This window comes from Bubalus kerabau, chromosome 2 (assembly GCF_029407905.1).
Source record: "Bubalus kerabau isolate K-KA32 ecotype Philippines breed swamp buffalo chromosome 2, PCC_UOA_SB_1v2, whole genome shotgun sequence".
NCBI classification, from domain to species: Eukaryota; Metazoa; Chordata; class Mammalia; order Artiodactyla; family Bovidae; genus Bubalus; species Bubalus kerabau.
In genome coordinates, this window is record NC_073625.1 from 48,697,790 (window position 1) to 48,725,437 (window position 27,648).

At 44.8% G+C, this 27,648-nt stretch overlaps 1 protein-coding gene across 3 annotated transcripts in view; it reads right to left on the minus strand.

Moving 5' to 3' along the window:
* The window catches only part of IFNAR2 (interferon alpha and beta receptor subunit 2), a 64,976-nt gene extending 43,213 nt beyond the window's left edge, over positions 1–21,763 (minus strand). For 2 of the 3 annotated variants that reach the window (XM_055567676.1, XM_055567671.1), the window contains exons 1-6: positions 21,540–21,763; positions 10,748–10,839; positions 7,264–7,305; positions 5,536–5,659; positions 3,634–3,806; positions 1,386–1,540 (exon numbers count right to left, since the gene is read on the minus strand). In XM_055567676.1, coding sequence (XP_055423651.1) covers positions 1,386–1,540; positions 3,634–3,806; positions 5,536–5,659; positions 7,264–7,305; positions 10,748–10,802 — 549 coding nt within the window. In that variant the 5' untranslated portion in view covers positions 10,803–10,839; positions 21,540–21,763. Of the gene's footprint in view, positions 1–1,385; positions 1,541–3,633; positions 3,807–5,535; positions 5,660–7,263; positions 7,306–10,747; positions 10,840–21,539 lie in introns of those variants that run through there. The other variant, XM_055567672.1, reaches the window with a different exon arrangement.
* Positions 21,764–27,648: the final 5,885 nt, after the last annotated feature.

Here is a 27,648-nt window from a genome sequence, read left to right on the forward strand (position 1 = left end):
AAAGAAAAAAACGTCAGTAAGACATTAAGTGAGAATTTCGTTTAGAGGCAAGCCCTAAGAGAGTCTTTGAGAATTGGTCTTCAAATCTTAAAAACACAGATAGAAATATCATAGGCTTGGCAAGAAAAAGTTATTTATAAGTTACTCACGGAAATGATTTATTCAAAATTACATGCACGTGTATAAACACACACATCTTTAACCATGAAATCTAGTCTAGCAACTTCCTTTGACAAATGAGGAGAAAAAGACCCAATGAGGAATAAAGGTCTCCAGGATGTCATTTTTGTAAGGTGATGTTACTCAAGATCACCTTGCAAAAATCAGAAAATAAGATTATCCTACTTCATTAATGATATGAATCTACACTTCAGAAACTGCTTTCATATATATTAATTCATCTGATTATCAAAAGAGTCTGCAAAGTAGGCATTATTCCCGTTCTCCAGATGAGGAAACTGTCGCTCAGAGTGGTTTAGTAACCTCCTTAAGGCCACACAGCTTATCTGTGGCAGAACTGAAGCTGAGGTCTAATTTCCCTGTCCTTTCCCTAAAAACACCTTGCCTCTTCTTCTCTGGCTACTTCTGTTCCATTTTGGAATTAAAGAGATGATCTGAAGAGGTTCTTTCATGAAAAATAACTTTTGTAGAATGGTTTATAGTTTTTAAAGTACATTCTTACCAATGGTTTGATAAATGGAGCTTTCCACCAGCTCAAATACAGCATTCTATAATATTTTTCTGCAAGTTTCTATTTGGAAGGAAGAGGAATTTTTTTTTCTCACCCCACCCCCCAATAAACTAAAAGGTCATGCATGGTGGGACGGAGCAGAAGTGCCCTGGTGGGAGTGCTCTGGCCTGGAAGGGAAACCACCAAAGCGTAGCTGGGCACCAGAACTCTGGGCCCCACACATGGCATGATCTTTGTGGTCATCATGTGATCTGCAGTCTGCAACGCTTGCTTCCTGTTTTACAGGAAGCTCCTTCCCCCTTGGTGGCCATGGACTCCGCCCCCCTCACTATGACTCAGATCGGTAGTTCCTGCTCAGAGCCAAGGTCAACCCCTGCCCAAGGTCATGAGAGTCTGCCCACTCATCTCCAGAACATCACTCCCCTCCCCCACTCCACTTACCACCTGGAACATTCCCTACGCATAGGGACTTGCTGTCATTTCTTCCATCTAAAAAGTCCCTCCATAGACCCCAACTTCCCCTTCCAGCTATCATAGCATCTCCCTACTCCCCTTTATAGAAAACCCTGGAGACGTCTTTCCTGAACTCAAATAGCAATGAAGCCCAGACCCTTCGGTTTTAATTGTCCAAATCATCACAGGTGTCTTTTAGCAATGTATTCATTGCCAAGTCAGAACTGTTTTGACCACTTACCCTCTTAACACTGTTCCCTGCATGCTCTTCAATAAATGCTAAGTAAAACTGTAATTCTTCACTTTGTATCCAGGGACTGTCGAATTGAAATTTCACATTCACACTGATGTGGTTTGTAAAACCAACAATCTCAAACTCTGGTGGGTCCAAAGGCTCTGTTTAGAAAATGAAATAAACCCCAAGGTTAATCAATAAATAGCATAACTGTAATGATAACCACTGTCCTGATACAACCATACCTCTTTACAGCTCTTTTTGATTACCTGTGGCCCTCGAGGCATGGGTTATATATATGCATATTTTAATTGGTGAAAAACTGAGAACAATAAAAGTGAAGTGATTTGTTTACTATTACCACAAGAAATGGAGGACAGATTTTGGGGTGAAAGTATTTCACAATTTTCAGGTTGTATTCGAAACTTAAGAGTGAAAATGACTTCTCATCTAATAATAATATAATAACAATACATAACCATTGCAGAAATATCAGAAAATACAGACAGGCAATTGTCTTTGAATGCGGTTAATCCTCTTTTGCATATGCAGTATGTGGATAAATACATACACACATATAAAACTGAACTAGTGTACACATGTACCGAAACTAAAATTAAATCATACTGTTTTACATGGTGTATATTTTCTCTTATTTCATAAACATATTAAATGCATGTTTGCCTATGAGCTGGCAAACTAGGGCCTGTGGGTTAAATTTTGCACAGCCTGAAAGTTGAGAATGGTTTTTATTTTTGAAAGGGTTGTGAACAAATTAAGGCTATGTGACAGAGACCATATATGGCCCAAAAAGGGCGAAGTTTTTTTCCCAGTCTTCAAAAGATTGATTCACTCTTTTAAACAGATTGGCTCTAATTTTTCTGAATGGAATCTGCATATCAGTGAGTATTAACAGAGCTCAGTCTTTGCATTTGGCTGTAATCATTTCTTTAGGACAAATTCTTGGAGGAATTTGGGATTAGAGCAGGCCTAGGTTAAGGTTTTCAACACATACTGCCAAATACCTTCGGAAAGACTGTGTCAAGGTATATTCTCTGTATTTCTTCTAAGTCTGGGTATTTACCTACTTTTTATATTTACCATTTGAGTCTTGAAAAAAGATATCTCATAACTCTGTTAATATATATTCTTCAATGGTCTGAGTAGTCTGAGTACCATGTTCTATAAGTTGGGCTTTTCTTTCTTTTCTACGAGGACACGTACACAAACACGCAATCCCACAATTCCGAGAATCTCTAAGTATCCAAGTTTGCTCCATGGGATTCAGCTATCATCACTTTGGAAGCACAGATGAGTGTGTGTGCACACCCACACAGCCTTTAACATGGCTCCTTTTGCTGCTGAGTCACTCAGGCACGTCTGACTCTTTGGAACCCCATGGATTGTAGCCCACCAGGCTCCTCTGCCCATTGGATTCTCCAGGCAAGAATATGGGAGTGGGCTGCCATTTCCTTCCCCAGGGGATCTTCCTAAGCCAGGGATCAAACCCATGTCTCCTGCTTGGCAGGCAGATGCTTTACCACTGAGCTGCCTGCAAAGCCCTTTGCAAGATCAGGATACCAGAGATGTGATGGAGTCTGGCAGAAAGCCACTGCCAGCTGCTCTGGAGCTGTTAACACAAAGGCCAGAAGGAGCCGCCTCCCATAGTAGGGAAAGGAAGAGTGGGCACGCCTACTCCTGGCATCCAGGCTTCTCTGTCTGGGCCCCGTGTGCACACACACCTGGGTGCTCACACATGCCAGCGCTACTGGGATCGGATCTGGGGGAGGGGCTGCAGTATTAAGGAAAACACAGACCCCCAAATTTACGACAGCTCAGACACAGGCCTTTCTGAACCCCGTTCCACACTTCCTGTCAGGCTGAGAAACAAAGCAAAAAGTAGCAGCTACTGTATATCAGAAGTGAACACAGCATTCTAAATCAACTATACTTTAATGAATAATAGCTTCAAAAAAACATAGCAGCCGCTCCTGCCTGAGTGGTGGCCTTATACAGGCACAGAGAGCCCTTATTGTCAAAGAACAGGTTATCATTCCACTTTTTTGGAGAAGAAAACGGAGGCTCAGAGAAGCCAAGTAACCACTCCAGGGTGACAGAGATAGGAGGTAGCAGGGCTGGGAGGTGAACCCAGCCCTGCGTCTAAAACACCTTTACAGAACTTCTTGCTTTCTGGCAAGGCAAGTGACGATGAACTTGGCGATGATGATGAAGATAATAAACAAGACAAACTCACTGTCTGACGCCAGGAAGAAGGAGCCTGTACAAATGATCAGCTGTGCCTTCTCTCTGAATCCAACCACCTGGGGGATGTACATGTCCGTCGTGTTTACCCACACGTCTGTGAGGTCACAAAACGATCTTGTGATGTTTATACAGTCCTTGACGACCTTCATATCTTCTGGTTTACTTTGAAAGGCAAAGAGATGGTAAAAAAAAGTGTTAGCCTGTATGTGATGAGGGTCCATTAACCCGAAGCCCCGACTGCATGTTCCTGTGTGGCTCTGCTCAAAGGTCCCTTGTGGGTTTTCTTTCCTTTAATTTTGAAATTTTAAACATTTTATTTTGTATGGGAGCACAGCTGATTAACAATGCTGTGACAGTTTCAGGAGGACAGCAAAGGGAAGTATCTCCGTGTTGTCACCGGCTCTCACCCCCCTATTTCAAATGGAACACCTTACCCCTCTCTCTTGATCCCTCTTTCCTGTCTTTATCTTTCTTCATACCACTTGCCCCCACCTGGCTTGTTATATCTTTGCTGACTGAGACCTCTGCCTACTTTTGGAATGTCTGCCCCAAGAAAACAGGGATCTGTGTTCCGAGCGTTATCCCTGGCATGTGGTAGGTGCTCAGTAAATATTTGCTGGGTGAATGAATTAGCAAATGTTGGGTGTTCATGGAAGAGGCCCCAGATCTCTCTAATTCTACAGGACAATCATGACTGCCCGTCCCTGAGACCCCTTCTTTCTCAGATTGAGGATGTCATGGTCTGGTCCTAAGTCAGCCTATATGGGACCAACACAGACATCTGCTCTCTTGAGCTTCAGAAAGGCAGGTGGATGATACACGTGACTGCCTAAGGCAGGGAGAAACTTACAGTGTTAGTAGGTAACAAAGAGAAACCCAATCCTAAAGGAAACCAACCCTGAATATTCATTGAAAGGACTAAGGTCACCTGATGCGAGGAGCCAACTCGTTGGAAAAGACCTTGATGCTGGCAAAGATTGAGGGCTAAAGGAGAAGAGGGCGGCAGAGGATGAGATGGTTAGATAGCATCCCGGACTCAAAGGACTTGAGCGAACTCCAGAAGATAGCGAAGGACAGGAAAGCCTGGCATGTGGCAATCTGTGGGGTGGCAGAGTCAGACATGACCTAGCGACTGAACACCAACAACTTAGAGACGTCCACCAGAGGTCCTTCAGCAGGTCAGATAGCAGCAGTAAGAGCAATGAGATGAACAGCCGACTAAGGACACTCCGAGGGGCAACTGGACCAAAGTAAGGCATAGGAGTGTGATTGTTGGCTGTGGGAATAAGAGAGCCGAAGAGGACACTGTCCGTTAGACATGACTCCCTGCAGCCACCCCTGAGCAGGAGGATCGGTACAAGGAGGCTGAGCTCTGCGCCGAGGGCCACAGCTGGTTAGTGACCGAGCCAGACTTTGAACCTGGGCCTGTCCTCGTCAGGGCCAGGTGGGTTTCTGATGTCCCGTGTGCCTCCCTGAGTAGAGAGGAGTAAACATAACCCATCAATGTGGTCAGCAGGTCTTTGGACTTCTGTCCTCAGAACGATGCAGCACTTTCGATGCCCAGACTTACTGAACTAGGGAAGTGATTGTGAATAATGACGATAATTATTTTGCATCTGAGGCTTTGACTGTAGAAATTGGCTTTGGTTCTCTAAGTACAAGTGTGTCAAAAATAACTTTGGGGTGTTCAGGCATTCAGTGTAATTAAAAATGGAGGAGTCTTTTGTCTTGGACTTTTAAAGCTCTGAATAAAACACTGAGACTGAGAGGGGCTGAGTGAGGGGGAGAGAGAGAGAAAAGCTCTATCACAAGTAAGGTCACCTCTTCCCCACTCCCCACATAATAGGAACATGATATAATTAGCAAGAGAAAAACAGAATGTCAAACCTACCTCATGATTGTGTACCATAATGTATAGAGAGTTGGTACAATTGAATGGTTTTTTAATTCCCATGATAAGACTGACTGGAAATTTCGGAATCTCATCTTTAAAGTGCAAGGTTCATCTGAAGGAACTAAAGGGAACAGAAGTTAAAAAAAAAAAAAAAGATTGAAATCTGGAACCCAGTGTTGTTATCTTGGCCACGGTTCAAACTGTCCCTTGGGATCTGAACTCCCACACTTCTAGCAGAGAAGCCCCTCCAAGAGGGCTGGGATCTGGGAAACCCAAAGGAAATGGTTTTGTTGAACACTAGAAATGAGCTAATACAAGTAATATACAGGAACTCAGCACCGTGTAAAGAGAATTTGGTGGTAGTGCTTTAAGTGGTTAGTTCATATCCGACTCTTGCAACCCATGGACTGTAGCCCACCAGGCTCCTCTGTCCATGGGATTCTCCAGGCATTTGGAGTGGGTTGCCATTTCCTTCTCCAAGGGATCTTCCCAATCCAGGGATTGAACCCAGGACTCTTGCATTGCAGGCAGATTCTTTACTCACTGAGCTACAAGGGAAACCAGAATTTGGGCTCACCCAAGTATCACAGGCTCGCAGCCGCAATTTGGATCAAAATGATCCATGTTATCCTGGGCCACCTCATGCTCTCAAGTCAATCCTCAACCCCTCCTCTGGTCCCCCCTACATAGCTCAGCCATGGCAAGCTTTCCTTCCTATGAATTTCCCACTGCCCTTGTTCCCCATCACACAGGGGAGGTGAAGACTGTGTGCCCAGATTGGCTCTTTCCAGGCATTTCATCCCTATGCCTATGCCGGAGTAGATTTGATTCACAGACCCATTTCACAGACTGTGAAATTAAGAAGTTGAGTAATGCAACTCAGCTGGGATGTGGCAGTGGCAAAGGAAACCTTACAGTTACATTTGTCAGCTCTGCCTTATATGGTTAAAATTTAAAAGAGCATCTTCTTTTCCTGTGGTTAGGACTTTTGCCTCTTGGTTGCCAAGCCTTCATCCCCCAGTGCTCATCACAAGGCTGGATACATATTTAACCCATAGCAAAGTTTTGTGGGAAGGTTTACATGTAGACAAGAAATTTAGTTTTAAAAAATGTATTTTCTCTTATCTGGTACCAGGTACCAGGTATCAGGTGGAAAATTGTAAATTAAAGAGAAATGATTTCTGGAAGATTTTTTTGTTTGGCACAGTCTCCTCATTCTTCTATTAGTGAGAAAATTAAGAGCTGGATATATTTTTAAGGGGCTTCCCTGGTGGCTCAATGGGAAAGAACCCACCTGCCAATGTAGGAGACCCTGGTTCAGTCCCTGGGTCGGGAAGATCCCTGGGGGAGAAGTGGCAACCCACTCCAGTATTCTTGCCTGGAGAATCCCATACACAGATGAGTCTGGTGGGCTACAGTCAATGAGGTCACAAAAGAATCGAACGACTGAGCGACTAAACAACAACCACAAGAACAATTCCTTTAAGGGGTTTAAAAATTAACTCTAGTGTTAATTTCCTGTAATAGTTTTATGAGACAAATTTGAAAATCAGAATTGGCTAAATTCTCCTTCTACAGAGAAAGTATTTGAGGAAAAAGATTCAAACAAAATGGCAACAGATTTGGAGTCAGAAATCCAATTTCCCACATTTTTTGACTTCTAAATGGTTGTTCCCCCACTCACACCCTTAGACAAAATTTTGTTAAGTCAAGAAAATCTCTTACCAGGCACAACATACGAAATACCAAACACGAGGCTGATGTGCACTGGAAAGAAGAAAAACATGTTAGAAAAGCAAACAACACTCTCTCCAGGCTCAATTTATGATTGTTGCTCTGAGTCTGGCATTCTTCCACACATGTGTATTAATATTGGACTAAGACTTTCTTGTGCTAAAGAAAAAGGGTCAAGTAAATGGTTCTGGGCTTCCCAGATGGTAAAGAATCTTCCTGTCAATGAAAGAGACATAGGAGACTTGGGTTTGATCCCTGGGTTGGGAAGATAGGAAATGGCACCCCACTCCAGTATTCTTGCCTAGAAAATTCCATGGACAGAGGAGCCTGGCGGGTTACAGTCCACGGGGGTCACAGAGTTGGATACAACTGAATGAGCACACAAAATGATCTTAAAGAGTTGATGGTATCAGCAGTGCCTCTTCCGAGGATGTTTCGTCCTCAGTGGATCCAAAATAAGCTGTTTGGGAACTGATACTAGTAATGAGGGTTGGCTGGTTGGGGAACCATCCTGAGAAGCAGTCATCCATCTGGAACAATTCTCAGAATGTGAATAAGCATGTTGCTAATTTTAAAACTTCCGAGGCGAAGATATTTACCAAGGTTGGTGGAGGGAGAAAGGTCTCGGTGAAGGGAAGGGGGGATTCTCATTTGTTTTCTGACGTCACCACGACTCAGAAGTGGGAGGGCAGGGTTGGCATTTTTTAGTAGGTGAGGCCCTACTGTGCTCACTGTCACATACTCCCCAATGCATGACATTTCCTGGGGGAGAAGTGTCCCAACCATGGATCCCTTACTGATAAACTATGGAACAGATGACACAGAAATAGAACCAAAACAAAGGTAAAGAGAAGGCACAAATGAATAGGGCGATGGAAAAAAAATGATAATAAATGAAACGTGGAAACCAAAGTTCAGGGGTGACATTTTGGTTTTGTGATGAGGAGGGAGATGGGAGTTTTTTGTTATTTAGTTATTAAGTCATGTCTGACTTTTTGTGACCCCATGTATTGTAGCCTGCCAGGCTCCTCTGTCCATGGGATCTTCCAGGCAAGAATACTGGAGTGGGTTGCTGTATCCTTCTCCAGGGGATCTATTCCAGGTGGAATTTTTTGGAGGGGTTTGAGATATCTGAGGTTATTGATATTTCTCCTGACAATCTTGGTTCCAGCCTGTGCTTCTTCCAGCCCAACATTTCTCATGATGTACTCTGCATAGAAGTTAAATAAGCAGAGTGACAATATACAGCCTTGACGTACTCCTTTTCCTATTTGGAACCAGTCTGTTGTTCCATGTCCAGTTCTAACTCTTGCTTCCTGACCTGCATACAGATTTCTCAAGCGGCAGGTCAGGTGTTCTGGTATTCCCATTTCTTTCAGAATTTTCCACAGTTTATTGTGATCCACACAGTCAAAGGCTTTGGCATAGTCAATAAAGCAGAAATAGATGTTTTTCTGGAACTCTCTCGCTTTTTCAATGATCCAGCGGATATTGGCGATTTGATCTCTGGTTCCTCTGCCTTTCCTAAATCCAGCTTGAACATCAGGAAGTTCACGGTTCACGTATTGCTGAAGACTGGCTTGGGGAATTTTGAGTATTACTTTACTAGCGTGTGAGATGAGTGCAGTTGTGCGGTAGTTTGAGCATTCTCTGGCATTGCCTTTCTTTGGGATTGGAATGAAAACTGACCTTTTCCAGTCCTGTGGCCACTGCTGAGTTTTCCAAATTTGCTGGCATATTGAGTGCAGCACTTTCACAGCATCATCCTTCAGGATTTGAAATAGCTCAACTGGAATTGCATCACCTCCACTAGCTTTGTTCATAGTGATGATTCCTAAGGCTCATTTGACTTCACATTCCAGGATGTCTGGCTCTAGGTGAGTGATCACACCATCGTGATGATCTGGGTCATGAAGATTTTTTTTGTACAGTTCTTCTGTGTATTCTTGCCACCTCTTCTTAATATCATCTGCCTCTGTTAGGTCCTACCAATTTCTGTCCTTTATCGAGCTCATCTTTGCATGAAATGTTCCCTTGGTATCTCTAATTTTCTTAAAGACATCTCTAGTCTTTCCCATTCAGCACAGGCTGGAATCAATATTGCCGGGAGAAATATCAATAACCTCAGATATGCAGATGATACCACCCTTACAGCAGAAAGTGAAGAAGAACTAAAGAGCCTCTTGGTGAAGGTGAAAGAGGAGAGTGAAAAAGTTGGCTTAAAGAGCAACATTCAGAAAACTAAGATGGCATCTGGTCCCATCACTTCATGGGAAATAGATGGGGAAACAGTGGAAACAGTGTCAGACTTTATTTTTGGGGGCTCCAAAATCACTGCAGATGGTGACTGCAGCCATGAAATTAAAAGACGCTTACTCCTTGGAAGGAAAGTTATGACCAACCTAGATAGCTTATTAAAAAGCAGAGACATTACTTTGCCAACAAAGGTCCATCTAGTCAAGGATATGGTTTTTCCTGTGGTCATGTATGGATGTGAGAGTTGGACTGTGAAGAAAGCTGAGCGCTGAAGAATTGATGCTTTTGAACTGTGGTGTTAGAGAAGACTCTTGAGAGTCCCTAGGACTGCAAGGAGATCCAACCAGTCCATTCTAAAGGAGATCAGCCCTGGGTGTTCATTGGAAGGACTGATGCTGAAGCTGAAACTCCAATACTTTGGCCACCTCATGCGAAGAGTTGATTCATTTGAAAAGACTCTGATGCTGGGAGGGATTGATGGCAGGAGGAGAAGGAGATGACAGAGGATGAGATGGTTGGATGGCATCACTGACTCAATGGACATGGGTTTGGGTGAACTCTGGGAGTTGGTGATGGACAGGGAGGCCTGGCGTGCTGTAGTTCATGGGGTCGCAAAGAGTTGGACATGATTGAGTGACTGAACTGAACTGAAATATATTCTCCTGATCTGCTATCTCATTATTACCCTTTGTTGAATAGAAAAACATTTAATTTTCATAGAAGACCTTTTTTGGTCATGATGTGTGCTTTATAAGCTTTAAGAAATCGTTCTTTACACTTAGGATACATAGATATTGTCCTGCAGTTTGCCCGACCCAGGGATTGAACCCAGGTCTCCTGCATTGGCAGGTAGATTCTTAACCACTGAGCTGCCAGGGGAGTCCTAGGGGTCTGGCCTCTTTCCAAATATAGGAATGGAGTGATAAACTCCACCCTGGATTAGAATGAGAGTATTAAGGGAAATTCCTCTTCAAATTACAATGAAGCTAGCTCCCTTCATTATTGAGCCTCAAGTCTATGATTATTTAGTTGTTTTCCTAGAACACCAGTAGAACAGAAACCCATTGTATATCAATCCATCAACACAGAATTCCTATCTACGTTCCACTTGGCTCTTGACATTGGGCAGCTCATACTGTGTCCTCAGGACCAGGAAATCAACTGGCTACTTCCTAACAGGGTCCCTGTAGATGGAGCTGTGAGAAAAAGTGACACTCACCCATGGGATACAAATTCAGTGGTCCAATCGCTGACACATTCTGGCTCAAAAGCATTTTTGTTGTTTTATGTGTCCGTCCTTTCCTTTCACATCTGAAAAGAAATCAATATTAGGTGATCAGAATTCTGAAGTAGCTAATTAAACTGCAAAGACAACAGACAAAGACAATCTGTATGCAGGTCAAGAAGCAACAGTTAGAACTGGACATGGAACAACAGGCTGGTTCCAAATTGGGAAAACAGTACTTCAAGGCTGTATATTGTCACCCTGCTTATTTAACTTATATGCAGAGTACATCACAAGAAATGCTGGGCTGGAAGAAGCACAAGCTGGAATCAAGATTGCCGGGAGAAATATCAATATCAGATATGCAGATGACACCACCCTCATGGCAGAAAGCGAAGAAGAACTAAAGAGTCTCTTGATGAAAGTGAAAGGGGAGAGTAAAAAAGTTGGCTTAAAACTCAACATTCAGAAAACTAAGATCATGGCATCTGGTCCCATCATTTCATGGCAAATAGATGGGGAAACAATGGAATCAGTGACAGACTTTATTTTTTGGGGGCTCCAAAATCACTGCAGATGGTGACTGCAGCCATGAAATTAAAAGATGCTTGCTTCTTGGAAGAAAAGCTATGACTAACCTAGACAGCATATTAAAATCCAGAGATATTACTTTGCTGACAAAGGTCTGTCTAATCAAAGCTTTGGTTTTCCCATTAATCGTGTATGGATATAAGAGTTGGACCATGAAGAAAGCTGAGCACCAAAGAATTGATGCTTTTGAACTGTGGTGTTGGAGGAGACTCTTGAGAGTCCCTTGGACTGCAAGGAGATCCAACTAGTCCATCCTAAAGGAAATCAGTCCTGAATGTGCATTGGAAGGACTGATGCTGAAGCTGAAGCTCCAATACTTTGGCCACCTGATGGGAAGAGCACATGTGAGCGACTGAACTGAAGTGACCTGGGTCTTACTTGTGGCGCGTGGGATCTATCTCGTTGCAGCATACGGACTCTTTAGTTGTGTCCCTTGGGCTCGGTAGTTGAGGTCTGTGGGCTTCATTGCCCTGTGGCATGTGGGTGGGATCTTGGCTCCCTGACCAGGGATTAAAACTGCGTCCCCTGAATTGCAAGGTGGATTCTTAACCACTGGGCCACCAGGGAAATCCCCAGCAGGAAATTCCTGATTCCAGGTTTCCTCTCTGCCCTTCTGGAAGCTTGATCATTCACCCCATTTACACAAGGAGCTTTATCTCAGCTTGTGGGACCAATAGCCATTTGGTTCCAAAAATTTAAATATATGAAAAAGCAAATTTTGAAGTGTCTTGCTCCCTTCGGAAAACTATTTTTATTTTTTTTGGTTAGTCCCTCAGAATATCTCCATACATGTTATTGTTCAGTCGCCTGGTCATGTCCAACTCTTTGAGACCCTATGGACGGCAGCACGCCAGGCCTCCCTGCCCCTAACTGTCTCCCAGAGTTTGCCCAAGTTCATGTTCACCTTCGTGCATAAGCAAATACAAAAATGTGTTCTTATTCTCCCCAACCCTATTTTTCCAAATCAGAGATAGCAGGTGACGCTAGTGGTAGAGAACCTGCTTGCCAATGTAGGAGACAGAAGAGAGATCTTCTTGACCCAAGGGTCGAGGAGGACATGGCAACCCACTCCAGTACTCTCGCCTGGAAAACCCCATGGACAGAGGAGCCTGGTGGGCTACAGTCCATGGGGTCAGAGTGGGACACAATTGAAGCGACTTGGTACACACGTAGCATATACACTGCCTGTCTAATTCCTGCTTTTTTCCACTTAAAAATAAATTTGGGAGCTCTTTCTGTATCAGCACCAAAGAGAATTTCTTTCCTTTTTTTTTTTTTTAAATAGTTACGTATAGTCTACTCTGTGGACATACCGTGATTTATATGACTAGTCGCCACAAAGAACATTTGAGTGACTTCCAACTGTTTCTGCAGTGGATTCTCTTGAAAATACCTCATTCTGAGCATGTCAAGTCTAAGTGTGAGAAAGCTTCCCAGAAATAGTACTGCTAGGCCAAAGGGGGTTCAGTCGGGGTCCCGGCAGGTAAGAACACATTCAACTCGGGCTAAGTCAAGGAAGATTTTCATCAAGGGACTATTTAATACAAATGTGTGAGCAGGCTACAGGCCAACCATAAGGATGAGCGTAGCATCTGAAAGTAACAGCAGCGAGGGCTGTTATCGTGGGCTTGAGGTACAGAGGGAATGTCCCAAGCCTGGAATTAGAAAGGAGAGAGTCCAGCGTGAGGAGCACAGATATTCCTCACTGTCTTCCTTCTCCTCTCTTGGGGCTCCCCATTGGCTGACTCCAAATGAAGCCATAGGACAAGGCAGCTGGTGGCTGTACCTATACAAGATGGGATCCCAAGGCACAGTAAAAGGTGGGGAAGGTGGAGGCTTGGTTTGCAGGGGCAGGCAGAAGAGACCAGGCACAAAGTGACCATGCACGTCTTTTTTTTTTTTTTTTGGCTTCACTAAATGTGAGGCTTGTGAGATCTTAGTCCCCATCCAGGGATAGAACCCTGGCCCTCTGCAATGAAAGCCTCTCTGCAATGAAATCACGGAGTCCTAACCACTGGACCACCAGGGACATCCTTGCATTTGCAGCTTTGATAGAGACGGCCACACTCTCGCCCTTATGGCGGTAGTGGTTTACACAACCTCTTGCAGTGTGTGAGAGTTTCTGCTTCCCCACAAAGGAAGAGCTTGTAGGGAATGATAATGATAAATAATGATTATGATAATGATAACTATCAAGCTCTTGGATTTCTGAAAATCAAATTCATAAATGCCAAGTTGTCTTCAGACTTATATTAATTTTGTACTTCTCTTATTCTAAGTAAGACCGAGTATATATGGCAGAGGTATTTCCTTTCGAGTTAACTGTCTATCTTTGAGTCTTTGCTTTTTTTTTTTTACATTGATTCTTAAATTTTTGTTTTGGAATATAGTTGCTTTACAATGCTGTGTTAGTTTCTGTTGTACAGTAAAGTGAATCAGTTATACGTATACATATATCCCCTCTTTTTAAGACTTCTTTCTTCACATCGGTTTGAAGGAACTTTTTAAGTATGAGGCAAACTGGCCCTTTGTGATATGAGTCACATCTTTTTTATTTTTCTCCGCCATTGTCACTTGTCCTTTGATTTGCCTGTACAGCTTTTTTTTTTTTTTTCTTTAACGGAAACTTCTGAGCTTTTAGACTTAAAGGTATTTTCTTTCTTAGCATCTGCATTTTGAGTAAGTTAGTCTTCTTCATTCCAAGGTAAGAAAGGAAGTCTTGAAACATTTTATGGAGCCCCCAGTCGGTCTCATTCCTTCTCTCCCCCAGATCTCTGTCTCCATCCAGACTACTGGGTGTTCTCCTGTCCCTGGGGTAGCACCAAGCCCCAAGTCAAAGTGAAAAATGACCCCCAAGTAGCAGACGTGAATTCAAGCTAAGAATACATTAAAAAGTCCCCTCGACTCTCACGCTATCAAGCCCAAAGGCTCCAAGTCAAAATTGCCACCTGCCACCCATGAGCTATCCAGGCACCTCAACTTTTCCTGTGACATGTGCGTGCTCGGTAGTGTCTGACTCTTCACGACCTCCTGAACTGTAGCCCACCAGGCTCCTCTGTCCATGGAATTCTCCAGGCAAGAATACTGGAGTGGGTTGCCATTTCCTCCTCCAGGGGATCTTCCCCACCCAGGGATGGAACCCACAACCCCTGCATCTCCTGCCTTGGCGGGCAGATTCTTTACCACTGAGCCATCTGGGAAGTGTACCATCATTAGAACAACCACAGAGATGTGTTTATGACATGCGATGTTATCTGCCATCATCACTCCTCAGCAGAGGGCTTGCCTGGTCGTGGATGTTCTCTAGATGCTGGGAGCACCAAGACCGTGGAATACCACCTTGGGGGTGACTCGCTTCTACCCGACCACTTGTCCTGTGGCCTCTGGTCTCTCTGTTTTGTTCTGATGGCGGCACATTTTTGCCCTTGTTCTGCCTCTGCAGAAGCTTCCCTCTCTCAGCGGCTGAAAGTACACACACACAACCACACAACTAGAATCCCTCTCTCTTGCTCTGGGCCACAGGACGTTGCCTTTCTTTGTTCCTGGTGACTCATACTGCACTGCCAATTAGATTTCTGATAGCAGATTCTTGCTTGGAAAATCTAATTTCCCATCTTGGCATCCCGCCTGGAACTGTTCATGAAGCTCTTTAAAACTTTCTGACTCCAAGCAGCTCAGCCTTCCTAAAGCTCTGGTTACTCTTATCTCTGCAGCCAGAGCCGGCTTCAGCCACCCTAGGGGCCCTGCACACAAGAAGGGTCCCACCCTTGGTTTATTGCTCTCCTGTGGCCATCTTGAATCATGGTGCATTGATGCCCTCCTGGCGTGTGTGCAGGGAGGCTGGGCCAGGCAGAGTGGAAGCTATCCCTGGCCTGCCTTGCCTAGTGGGTGGCTACCTGGTCTGGCGGGAGCTAAATGTCAAGGTCAGTCTTGATTGGGGTACATAGCAGGGCCAGGAGCAGAGGTTTAAAGACTCTTCACTGTCTGCCAGCATGCTATGGGTTGGGATGGCAGATCCTTGGAAAGGGGAGACTCAGGGTTTGCCTTTTCCAGAGTCCATCTCAGGCTGGTGGCTAGTAGCTGAGGGCTGTGGGCAGCCTTCAAGTTCAAGTGCATGTGTGCCCAGGGCTGCCAGGGCAGAAGGGTCCCCGGCAGCTGTGGGCAGCGGCACTGGCCCTGGCTGTGTGCCCATGGGAACCCTCTCTTCCTCTTTGCTCCCCTCCTGAGTCTGGGCCTGAGTTTACTGCTTCCACCTACTTCTAGGAATTCTCCCAAGATGTGCTAGGAAATGCCAACTCTGTATTATTATTTGGTGAGTCACCATCAGGCTTAAATGCTTTTATATTTGCATTTAGATCTACTTTCAGTTCAGTCACTCAGTCGTGTCCGACTCTTTGCGACCCCATGGACTGCAGCACGCCAGGCCTCCCTGTCCATCACCAACTCCCGGAGTTCACCCAGACTCACGTCCATCGAGTCAGTGATGCCATCCAGCCATCTCATCCTCCGTCGTCCCCTTCTTGCCCCGAATCCCTCCCAGCATCAGAGTCTTCTCCAATGAGTCAACTCTTCACATGAGGTGGCCAAAGTACTGGAGTTTCAGCTTTAGCATCATTCCTTCCAAAGAACACCCAGGGCTGATCTCCTTTAGGATGGACTGGTTGGATCTCTTTGCCGTCCAAGGGACTCTCAAGAGCCTTCTCCAACACCACTGTTCAAGTGGCCACACAAGTGTCTCGCTCTGAACTCTGAACCACAAATCACACCTGCTCTGAACCTCCTATCACCACGACCCCCTCTCCCTTCCTCCCGCCCCCAACAGTGCTTGTCACTGATCCCCAGACAGACACTACTAATTTTCAAGGCCCAGCTCAAACAGATGCTACTGTGGCAAAGTGACTCTTCTTTGAGTTTCAACTCCTCCTAACAAAGACAGACAGACAGACAGGCAACCCTCACAGAACTTGCTGCCTGCTATTCTCCGGGTAGAGAGCAGAATTGTGTTGTTTCTTCTGTCCGGCACAGCCTGACACCTGGCACATCTTTGCTGGTCAGTGAATGAATGGATCCAGAAAAACTCCACAAATAAAATGACATATATTTCCCCCTCCCCCCGGAAATTAAAAAAAAATACAAAAAAGCACAAAGAAGAAAGTAACAAGCATCTTTATTTTTACTACCGGGCATCAACCATTGTTAATGTCTTGGCATATTTGTTTCTGGTTTACTTCTTGTTTTGGTAAGAATAGTCCAACTCACTCATTAAAAAAAATTAATAAAAATAAGGCATAAAAGTAAAATCTCAGCATCCAGATAGTTCTATCATTAATGTAAATTAATGAACAACATAATCCCAGAGATCCTTCTATGTACACACGCAGCACACACACACAGCACATACACACACACACACACAGGGTATTTTTGTCTAAATTTAATTTTACTTGGAAAAAAACTGAAGCAAAGGCAGAAAAACTGTTGACATTTCAATTATTTCCATAAGAAAGAATGACTCCCTAAAATATCCCTCCAAAGTTAAAAAAATTACAAAGACATTGGAAGTTGGAATACAATATTCACATCTCTGTTTGCTGATCCACGCCTTCAAAGATGAGAACTATAGGGCCCACTCTCGTATTTCCTTCCATCTTCCTCTTCTGCCCCTACCTGATTACTTTTTCTTTTTGTGTGTGTATCCAGAGTTGCGTAATAATCACATTTTATTCCACAATTTCCAAAGATGTTTTATATTAATTCCACATTTACATAAATACTCATCAACAGTCCTTTTCTTTTTTTTGGCTGTGCTGGGTCTTCATTATGGCACTTGGACTCTCTATTGTGGCCAACAGTCCTTTGTATCATGAGTTCTTGGTGCCTGAGTTCTTTACTTTGACTTCTCTCTTTATTTACTATTTGCTGGATTTTATTCTCCAGCAGGTTTTTTTTCCATAAGGGCTCATGGGTGCTGAATCTCCTTTGTTCTTTTGAAGAAGCCCCTTTCTGTTGACTTTCAACCTGAATGACATCTTCTAGCTAGATGACACACCCTCTTGGGAAAAAGTTTCTTTCCCTAGAACTTTTCCCTTGGAACCATTGTCCTCTGGCATCTAGCACAGCCCTGGAGACATCTGAGAGCAACTTGATGTGATTTTTCTCTCCTTTATTTACTCTTTTTTCAATTCCTAAATAATAATAATTCTTTTCCTTTGCATTTAAACTACTGAAGACAATAAGCATTCCTATATGAAAATTTCCTGGAAAATGTCATGCTCTTTTGGCCTACAGACCATTTTGTCTTCATTTCAATAAAATTTATCTCATTGTTGTTTGCATTTTCAGTCCCATTTGTTGGTTTCATTATGTCAGGAAACTCACGTATCCTAATGCCTGACTGTGCTTTATCTGTCTTCCACATCCGATTCTTAATAAATGACTTCATGTTTGTCTCTGATTTTTTGGGCTTAAGAGCCTTTCCTCTGTTACAATATTTTTACTTTCAGCAGGATCTATTCTATTTTTTCCTCTTTTTTCTTCTGTAATTATGTTTCAATGATCTTCAGTGTATTCACGTAAGTCTGAAATCTTCTTTTCATCTCAATTAAAATTTTTCTTATCTTTGAGTTTCTTTTATTGAATTCATATTTTTAAATCAATTTTTGAAGGATCTAAAGCTATTGTGGTAGTTCAGACTGTAAAGAATTTGTCTGCAAAGAAGGAGACCTGGGTTTGATCCCTGTGTTGGGAAGATTCCCCTGGAGTAGGACATGGCTACCCACTCCAGTATTCTTGCCTGGAGAATCCCATGGACAGAGGAGCCTGGCGGGCTTTAGTCCGTGGGGTTGCAGAAGAGTCAGACACAACTAAACAACTAAACAACAACAACAACAACAAGCTATTGTAAAGAATGGCCTTCTGTCCCAAGAGTAATATTTTCTTTTTAGTAAGATTCCTGCAAGCTATCATTGGTGGCTCAGGTGGTAAAGAATCTGCTTGCAGTGCATGAGACCGGGATTTGATCCCTAGGTCAGGAAGATCCCCCGGAGAAGGGAATGGCTACCCACTCCAGTATTCTTGCCTGGAAAATTCCATGGACAGAGGAGCCTAGTGGGCCAGAGTGCATGGAGTCCCAAACAGTGGGGCACAACTGAGTGACTAACCCTGCAAACTATCATATTCTTTCCTTTCTTTTTTTTCACACCATTTCTGCTTACCTCATTCATACTTTGATTCCTTTGTCTCCTGCAATTGTGATACAGTGGAGTGAAATCCTGACCTCCTTTTAAAAACTGTGCCTGATTTCAGTTTGTTCTGTGAAGACTGGGCAGCTTCTCTAGCCCAAAGCATAGGTGCTGGGATGTGGGCGCACCTATCAAGGAAGTGTGGTCTGGGCTCTGCTTCCTCCTGGAACACCCGGTTAACTGTCCTGCAGGCATGGTCGAGGAGGGGTGGGTCAACCGTGGGGCCTTTGTGGGGTCCCCTGATTCTGGTGCTGGCTTCTCCTGTCCTGCACCGCCCCCCCCGCCCCAAGTATATTTCCCTCCCACCCCTGAGCAGAAAGCGCCTGCTGCTCCTTTGTCTGAAAAGGAAACAGCATGTATGGATGTGAGAGTTGGACTGTGAAGAAGGCTGAGTGCCAAAGAATTGATGCTTTTGAACTGTGGTGTTGGAGAAGACTCTTGAGAGTCCCTTGGACTGCAAGGAGATCCAACCAGTCCATTCTGAAGGAGATCAGCCCTGGGATTCCTTTGGAAGGAATGATGCTAAAGCTGAAACTCCAGTACTTTGGCCACCTCATGCGAAGAGTTGATTCATTGGAAAAGACCCTGATGCTGGGAGGGATTGGGGGCAGGAGGAGAAGGGGACGACAGAGGATGAGATGGCTGGATGGCATCACTGACTCGATGGACGTGAGTCTGAGTGAACTCTCGGAGTTGGTGATGGACAGGGAGGCCTGGCGTGCTGAGATTCATGGGGTCGCAAAGAGTCAGACACGACTGAGCGACTGACTGATCTGAAGTCATGCTAAAACTCATGGTTTCGTTCTTTCTTATTTATTAGGGAGCACTTTTAGGATTTTTGTGGATTCCCTACCATTTTTTTCTGGTGGTCGGATACACTCAAATTTTAAATATATTAAAAAAAAAAACCCTCAGAATTAAAACAACAGTGTTTCAGAAAAACAGGGTTTAAGAATAACTCTCCCATGTACCAGTTTGTTAAACCCTGGCTCATGGGGATACTGAATGAATTCATTTTCCTGCTGGTTCTTGAAAAGATTCTCAATGGTTCTGAACTACTCCCTACCCAACATCCATCCATGTCTCTCTCTCCCTCTCTCTTTCCCTCTTTCATATTCTCCTTACTCCACTTCTTACCACCCTTACTTTGGCCAACTGCTCTCCCAGAAAACTGTTTTCATTTATTCTTCCTGAACTGCACACCACCAGTTTCATTCTTTGAAGCAATGAAAAGTTCTCAGGGAAAAGTATCATCAAGCTCTGCCAAGAGAGCCTATCTCACAAATTATAAAACACACACTTCCTTCTGACATCTGAACATCTGTGAGATCAGGGTGCTCTGTATGGTGGCATCACATACCATAATTGACAGTGGTTTTTCCTACCCAGTGACATAAAAGTTTTTAAAGTACACCTTATATCCATCATTGTGTCTTACTTTTGGTAAAATATGATTGGCCATCAAAGAATACACATGCTTCAGGCTACAATAGTTTGAAAATTTGTAAATGTCACAGGAAGTCCAACATGCTCTGTGTATGCAAGTGGAGGAGGATGGAAAATACATTTTAATAAAAGTTTCACTTTCAAGACAGTACCTCCAGGCAATGATTCTTCCTCTATTTTTTTTTTTAAGGTAAATTACCAGGTGTCACATTTCAGGAACCAAATCTCAGGCAGATTGTCTTTAAGTTTGAAATAAATACATGAGAAACATTAGAAGAAATACAGGTAAGGATAAAAGAGTCACACAGATTTTTGATGATTCAACGTTGAAAAGCAACTCATGAACTAGAGAACTCTGAAGTTCACTTTCTTCCACAAAGAGGTCAAATCTTACCAACTAAGGTAAGGGCACACTGATAGATGTTTTCTTTAGAGCAAATTTTGCTGCGGTTTTGCTTTCACCCTTGTCCTCTCCCAGTCAGGACAGCAGGAGGCGGGTACTTTGAAACCTGGCCAAGATGCGGGGCAGGTGGCAGCCCAGTTGGTCTCGGGGTCAGTTTGCCTGAGACCAGGAGAGGGTACTCGGGGCTGGGACTCCAGGACTCTGGCAGCACCTGCCTCCGCAACTCCTACCTCGTTCCACTCAGTTTCTAAGACTTTTTTTTTTTTTTTTGCCAAATAAATGCAAGGAGATCAAACAAATATTAAAAAAGAAAGAGAAAGAGACACAAAGAGAGACAGGATAGCTAGAGGTCCTCAAAGCCATCGTTCGCTACGTTAAGTGGGTTGAAGGATCCAACTCCTAACTGGGTTTAACTGGTTCCATCGTTCAGAGTCGAAACGTGAAGCGTCGACTCGCACCCGGTTCCTCACTCCCTCCCGACCCCGGACGCGGGTCCATTTCTGTGTCCGCGACGCTGTCCCATCGCCCTGTCCCCACTCCAGCTTCCAAGCGATGGGTTTGTAAGGACGTAGGACCATTCAGCTTCGGGGGTCCCTCCGTACTCCTCTCCGGCGCGGGGACAAACTATGCCTAACCTTGTGTTCTGCTGGAGGGCGGACGGAAGACCCCGAACCGGAGACCCGAGCCGGTAACCCAGTTTTGCAGGGCGCTGTGGACCCTAAGGAATTTGACTCTCACCTCGAAGCGGCCAGGGCCCTTGTAGGGGGTCAGGTGCGGGTCCCTGGGGGCTGCGTGGGGGGGCGATGAACGGAGGACGCCCGGACAGGGCCGAGGGCAGCGCGGCCGCAGGGGACAGTCAGTGGATGCTCCCCAGGAACCCTCCAGGGCTGCCGGGAGCTTGGAGAGGGGACGCCCCCGGGCAGGGGTGCAGCGACACGCGAGGAAAAACCCTGCGATCCGGGGCGCAGGCGGTAGGAGGAGTCCCGGGCAGACAGGCTCCAGGAGAGGGATTCCGGGAAACGGCGGCGCAGAGACGGCGTCGCCCGGTGCCCTCCCCACCCTGCCCCGCACCACGATCCCCGTCGCCCCCGCCGGCCCGCGTTACCTTGACAGTGTGGCCTCGCCGCTGCCCTCGGGGTGCCAGCCTCGGGCCCACCCGCTTCAGCCGGACTCCGTCGCCGCCGCTCCGCACCCCGGCTCGGCGCTCGCGATTCCGATGCGGGCTGCTGTTGGCCCCTTCCGCAGGGACCGCCGGCGCCGGGCAAAGGGTAGCAGAAGGGGAGTGGTGGCGGCCCGCAGCCTCCGCACCCGGGGCGCCCCGGATGGATCTCGGGGTCTCCGCCCAGAGAGGTGGAGCAAGTCTCCGGCGCTGGCGCTGATGCGCGCGCCCGGCTGCTTTCGGATAGCGCGCGCGGGTGGAGCCACTGGGGCTTATACTTTACCCGCGTGTACACCCTGGGGCCAGAATGATGTCTGTTCCTTTCCAAGGCAAACCGTTCCACATCACAGTAATCCAAGTTTATGTCCCGACCAGTAAATGCTGAAAAGCTGAAGTTGAGCGGTCCTATGAAGACCTGCGAGACCTTCTAGAGCTAACACCCGCAAAAGATGTCCTTTTCATCACAGGGGACTGGAATGCAAAAGTAGGAAGTCAAGAGATACCTGGAGTAAAAGGCATTTTTGGCCTTGCAGTGCAAGGCTAATGAAGTTAATAGCAGGGCAAAGGCTAATAGAGTTTTTCCAAGAGAACACACTGGGCATAGCAAACACCCTCTCCCAACAACACAAGAGAAGACTCTACACATGGACATCACCAGATGGTCAATACCAAAATCAGATTGATTATATTCTTTGAAACCAAAGACGGAGAAGCTCCATACAGTCAGCAAAAACAAGACCAGGAGCTGACGTTGGCTCAGATAATGAACTCTTTATTGTCAAATTCAGACTTATATTGAAGAAAGTAGGGAAAACCACTAGACCATTCAGCTTTGACCTAAATCAAATCCCTTACAGTGGAAATGACAAAGATTCAAGGGATTAGATCTGATAGACAGAGTGCCTGAAGAACTATGGATAGAGGTTCATGACATTGTACAGGGGGCAGGGATCAAGACCATCCCCAAGAAATAGAAATGCAAAAAAGCAAAATGGCTGTCTGAGGAGGCCTTACAAATAGCTGAAAAAAGAAGAGTAGCTAAAGGCAAAGGAGAAAAGGAAAGATATACCCATTTGAATGCAGAGTTCCGAAGAAGAGCAAGGAGAGAGAAGAAAGCCTTCCTCGGTGATCAATGCAAAGAAATAGAGGAAAACAATAGAATACGAAAGACTAGAGATCTCTTCAAGAAAATTAGAGATACCAAGGGAATATTTCATGCAAAGATGGGCACAATAAAGGACAGAAATGGTATGGACCTAACAGAAGCAGAAGATATTAAGAAGAGGTGGCAAGAATACACAGAAGAACTGTACAAAAAAGATCTTCATGACCCAGATAACCACAATGGTGTGATCACTCACCTAGAGCCAGACATCCTGCAATGTGAAGTCAAGTGGGCCTTAGGAAGCATCACCACAAACAAAGCTAGTGGAGGTGTGATGAAATTCCAGTTGAGCTCTTTCAAATCCTGAAAGATGATGCTGTGAAAGTGCTGCACTCAATATGCCAGCAAATTTGGAAAACTCAGCAGTGGCCACAGGACAGGAAAAGGTCAATTTTCATTCCAATCCCAAAAAAAGGCAATGCCAAAGAATGTTCAAACTACCTTGCAATTGCCCTCATCTCACACACTAGCAAGTTAATGCTAAAATTCTCCAAGCCAGGTTTCAACAGTACGTGAACTTCCTGAACTGAACTGAACATTCTGGGATGGCTCAGCCATAAAGAATCCGCCGGCAATGCAGGAGCCATGGGAGACTTTTGATCCCTGCATCTGAAAGATCCCCTGGAAGAGGAAATGGCAACTCACTCCAGTATTCTCACCTGGAGAATCCAACAGACAGAAGTGCCTACCTAGCAGGCTATGGTCCAGTAGGTCGCAAAGAGTCCGACATGACTGAAGCGACTTAGCATGCAGGCATACTTTACTAAGACCACGCCTTCTGCCCCCACCCATGTAAGCTCTATAGGGAAAGTTTAATTCAGTCACTCAGTCATGTCCAACTCTTTGAGAACCCATGGACTATAGCATGCCAGGCTTCCCTGTCTATCACCAACTCCTGGAGCTTGCTCAAACTCATGTCCATCAAGTCAGTGATGCCATCTAACCATCTCATCTTCTGTCGTCCCCTTCTCCTCCCGCCTTCACTCTTTCCCAGCATCAGGGTCTTTTCCAATGAATCAGTTCTTTGCATCAGGTTGGCTGAAGTATTGGAGCTTCAGATTCAGCATCAGTCCTTCCAATGAATATTCCCTTTAGGATTGCCTGGTTTGATTTCCTTGCAATCCAAGGGACTCTCAAGAGTCTTCTCCAACATCACAGTTTAAAAGCATCAATTCTTCACCGCTCAGCTTTCTTTATAGTCCAGCTCTCACATCCATACATGACTACTGGAAAACCATAGCTTTGACTAGATGGACCTTTGTTGGCAAAGTAATGTCTCTGCTTTTTAATATGCCATCTAGGTTGGTCATGGCTTTTCTTCCAAGGAGCAAGCGTCTTTTAATTTCATGGCTGTAGTTACCATCTGCAGTGATTTGGGAGCCCAAAAAAAGAGACGAAGGATTTTGGTGGTTGTATCCTCAGGGGCTAGGACAGTGCACTTAGAACAATGCACTCAATTTAATCCATTCAATAAAAATGTGTTGAATAAATGAATAAAAGAGTGAATAGTGAAAAAAAGAGGGAATGACTTCTCTCCTGCACTCCTCCCCCACAACGTTCTACAAAACTGCTCAGATCATAATTTTCCAATCAATAAAACCGGGATAAAAATACCATTGAGTTGTAAAGGCTTGGTATAGTTCCAGGTTCAAGCAGTCCTGTGTCTACATTGCAAATATTGGCTCCCCATTCTCTGTGGGTCTTGCCCCTTGACTTCTGGTTGCCTATTGAACTGTGGTGCTGGAGAAGACTCTTGAGAGTCCCTTGGACTGAAAGGAGATCAAACCAGTCAATCCTAAAGGGAATCAACCCTGAATATTCATTGGAAGGACTGATGCTGAAGATGAAGCTCCAATCCTTTGGCCACCTAATGCAAAGAACTGACTCACTGGGAAAGACCCTGATGCTGGGAAAGATTGAGGATGGAAAGAGAAAGGGGCAAAGGAGGATAAGATGGTTGAATGGCATCACTGACTCAATGGACATGAGTTTGAGCAAACTTAGGGAGGTAGTGAAGGACAGGGAAGACTGGTGTGTTGCAGTTTATGGCATTGCAAAGAGTCAGACAAGACTTAGTGACTGAACAACCACTGATCAATGTGTTTGGGGGCAGGTAGAGAGGCAAGGCAGTCCCTCATTGTTTTGTTTACCTATTATTTATATCCTGTCAATTTCCAAATTAGAATACGAGGTAACTTAAAATAAAACACATGTATATTTTAAACATTAAAGCTGCTGCTGCTGCTAAGTCGCTTCAGTCGTGTCCGACTCTGTGCGACCCCATAGGCGGCAGCCCACCAGGCTCCCCTGTTCCTGGGATTCTCCAGGCAAGAACACTGGAGTGGGTTGCCATTTCCTTCTCCAATGCATGAAAGTGAAAAGTGAAAGTGAAGTTGCTCAGTCCTATCTGACTCTTAGCGACCCCATGGACTGCAGCCTACCAGGCTCCTCCATCCATGGGATTTTCCAGGCAAGAGTACTGGAGTGGGGTGCCATTGCCTTCTCCGAAACATTAAAGCTACTGAAATGTAAGTGTTAAAATCCTTTTGAAAAAGAAGGAAAAAATATACTTACTATATTGGTTATTCTAATTGAGCATTCACTTTCACTTTCAGCTTTCTAACAAAGGTGTTTCATACTTTTTGTAGATAATAAAAAGGAAAATTTTCATCCATCAAATAAACTAACATTTGCTAATGCCTCTCCATATGAAATGCACAGGGATGATCATAAGAGGATGTCAGAGTGAGCCTCAGAGAATCAGTGGACAAGGAACAGAAGCCTCAGGAGACAGGAAAGCAAACCATACTTGACTAATAGCTTGAGAGTCAGAAACTCCTGGAGACCCAGTTTTAGTGGAGTCCTCGTGCTTTCTTGAGCTTTTTTCACAGGTGTCCCACCAGGTTCTCATGGTGAACAACAGAGAAAGCTTCCTTCCTATTTGGCCAGAGGGAGGGTTTGATCCCTGGGTTGGGAAGGTTCCTCTGGAGTAGGACATGGCAACCCACTCCAGTATGCTTGCCTGGAGAATCCCGTGGACAGAGGAGCTTGGTGGACTACAGTCCAGGGAGTCGAAAAAGAGTTGGACACAGTTGAATGACTATACAACAGCAAAAACAACACCAGTTTGACCCAGCTCAAAGACAGTTAGACAACCCAGTCCCCTCAAGCTTTTCTGACATTAGGGGAGAAAAAACCCCAGCAGGGCAGAGGCTAAGAAGCTCCTCTGAAGGTCACAGTTCAGAGGTTCAGGCTCATTAAAAAGAGAAACAGGCTCTGAAATTTAACTTTGAGATTACTGAATGTTTCCCCTCCACAAAATCTTTCACCACACCCATAGGACTCCAGTGGATTACAACTCTGTTTAAGAAGGAGCTTCTAGGGAAACCCAGAGACAACAGGGAAGACAAAACACGAGGACACAGGAGGAAATGAAAGCATCAGACACCTATTGGTGCAGCAAACATTAAACACAGACTAACTCTTAGCCAGATAAGCATGGTGCTTCACAGTGAATGATTATTTATCTCAGCTCCTGTTATCTGACACATCATGTCCAGCTCTCTACAAAAAATATGAGGCATGCCAGAAGGCAGGAAAAACACAATCTGAAGAGACAAAGTAGGCTTGAGAACCAGACTAGGATCAAGAATTTGGAATTCTTAGCCTAGTGGGTACATGACATCTCACCTTCATCAAAACCCATAGAGCTGTATAAGACACATAGAGAGTTCTAATGTGACTATTATAACATGTGGTTAATACCAATGTATCAATATTGGTTCATCAGTTCTCACAAATGTACCACACTAGTGCAAGATGTTAAAGATGGGGAAGCTGTGGAGGGGAAGGGGACTTTGGGACCTCTCTGTCCTATATGATCTGTGGACTGATGTTTTCTCCCATTTTTCTTTAAAGAGACAGCCTTCCCTGGTTTTTTTTTTTTTTTGTAATTTCTGTTAACATGTGCATGCTCAATTGCTCAGTCGTGTCTGACTCTTTGTGACCCCATGGAGCCTGGCTCCTCTGTCCCTGGGATTCTCCAGGCAAGAATGCTGGAGTGGCTTGCCATTTCCCCCTCCAGGGGAGCATCCTAACCCAGGGATTGAACCCAAGTCTCCTGTGTCTCCTGCACTGGCAAGCAGATTCTTTACCTCTGAGACACCTGGGAATCCCCACTATATGCTCTATATTCCCATAAAGTCTACTATATGTTTAAAAATACACATTTGTTCATTTATTCAGGAATATTCACTGATGCCAAGCCCTGTTGTAAGTTTCAGAGACAGCACAGAACAGTCAGTCCCCTACACACAAACCTTCAAGCTGTGAACTTTCAAAGACTCAAATGTGTGTTCACATGTCCAGTCATATGTCTGGTATATGTTGCTGCATGATTGTGCTTTTGTGTGCTTTACTGTACAGTACTTATAGAGTATAGTAATCCACTATGTTTATGCCAAGCCCAGGATGCCTGGAAGCGATTGTGAAAGCAGCGGGGATGTAGCCAGTACTTCTGTAATTTTCAAGGTACTCTCAGTTCAGTTCAGTTGCTCAGTCATGTCCAACTCTTTGGAGTTGCTGCGACCCCATGGACTGCAGCACGCCAGGCCTCCCTGTCCATCACCAACTCCTGGAGCCTACCCAAACTCGTGTTCATTGAGTTGGTGATGCCATCCAGCCATTTCATCCTCTGCGATCCCTTTCTTCTCCTGTTTTCAATCTTTCCCAACATCTGGGTCTTTTCCAATGAGTCAGCTCTTCGAATCAGGTGGCCAAAGGATTGGAGTTTCTGCTTCAGCATCAGTCCTTCTAATGAATATTCAGGACGAATCTCCCTTAGGATGGACTGGTTGGATCTCCTTGCAGTCCAAGGGACTCTCAAGAGTC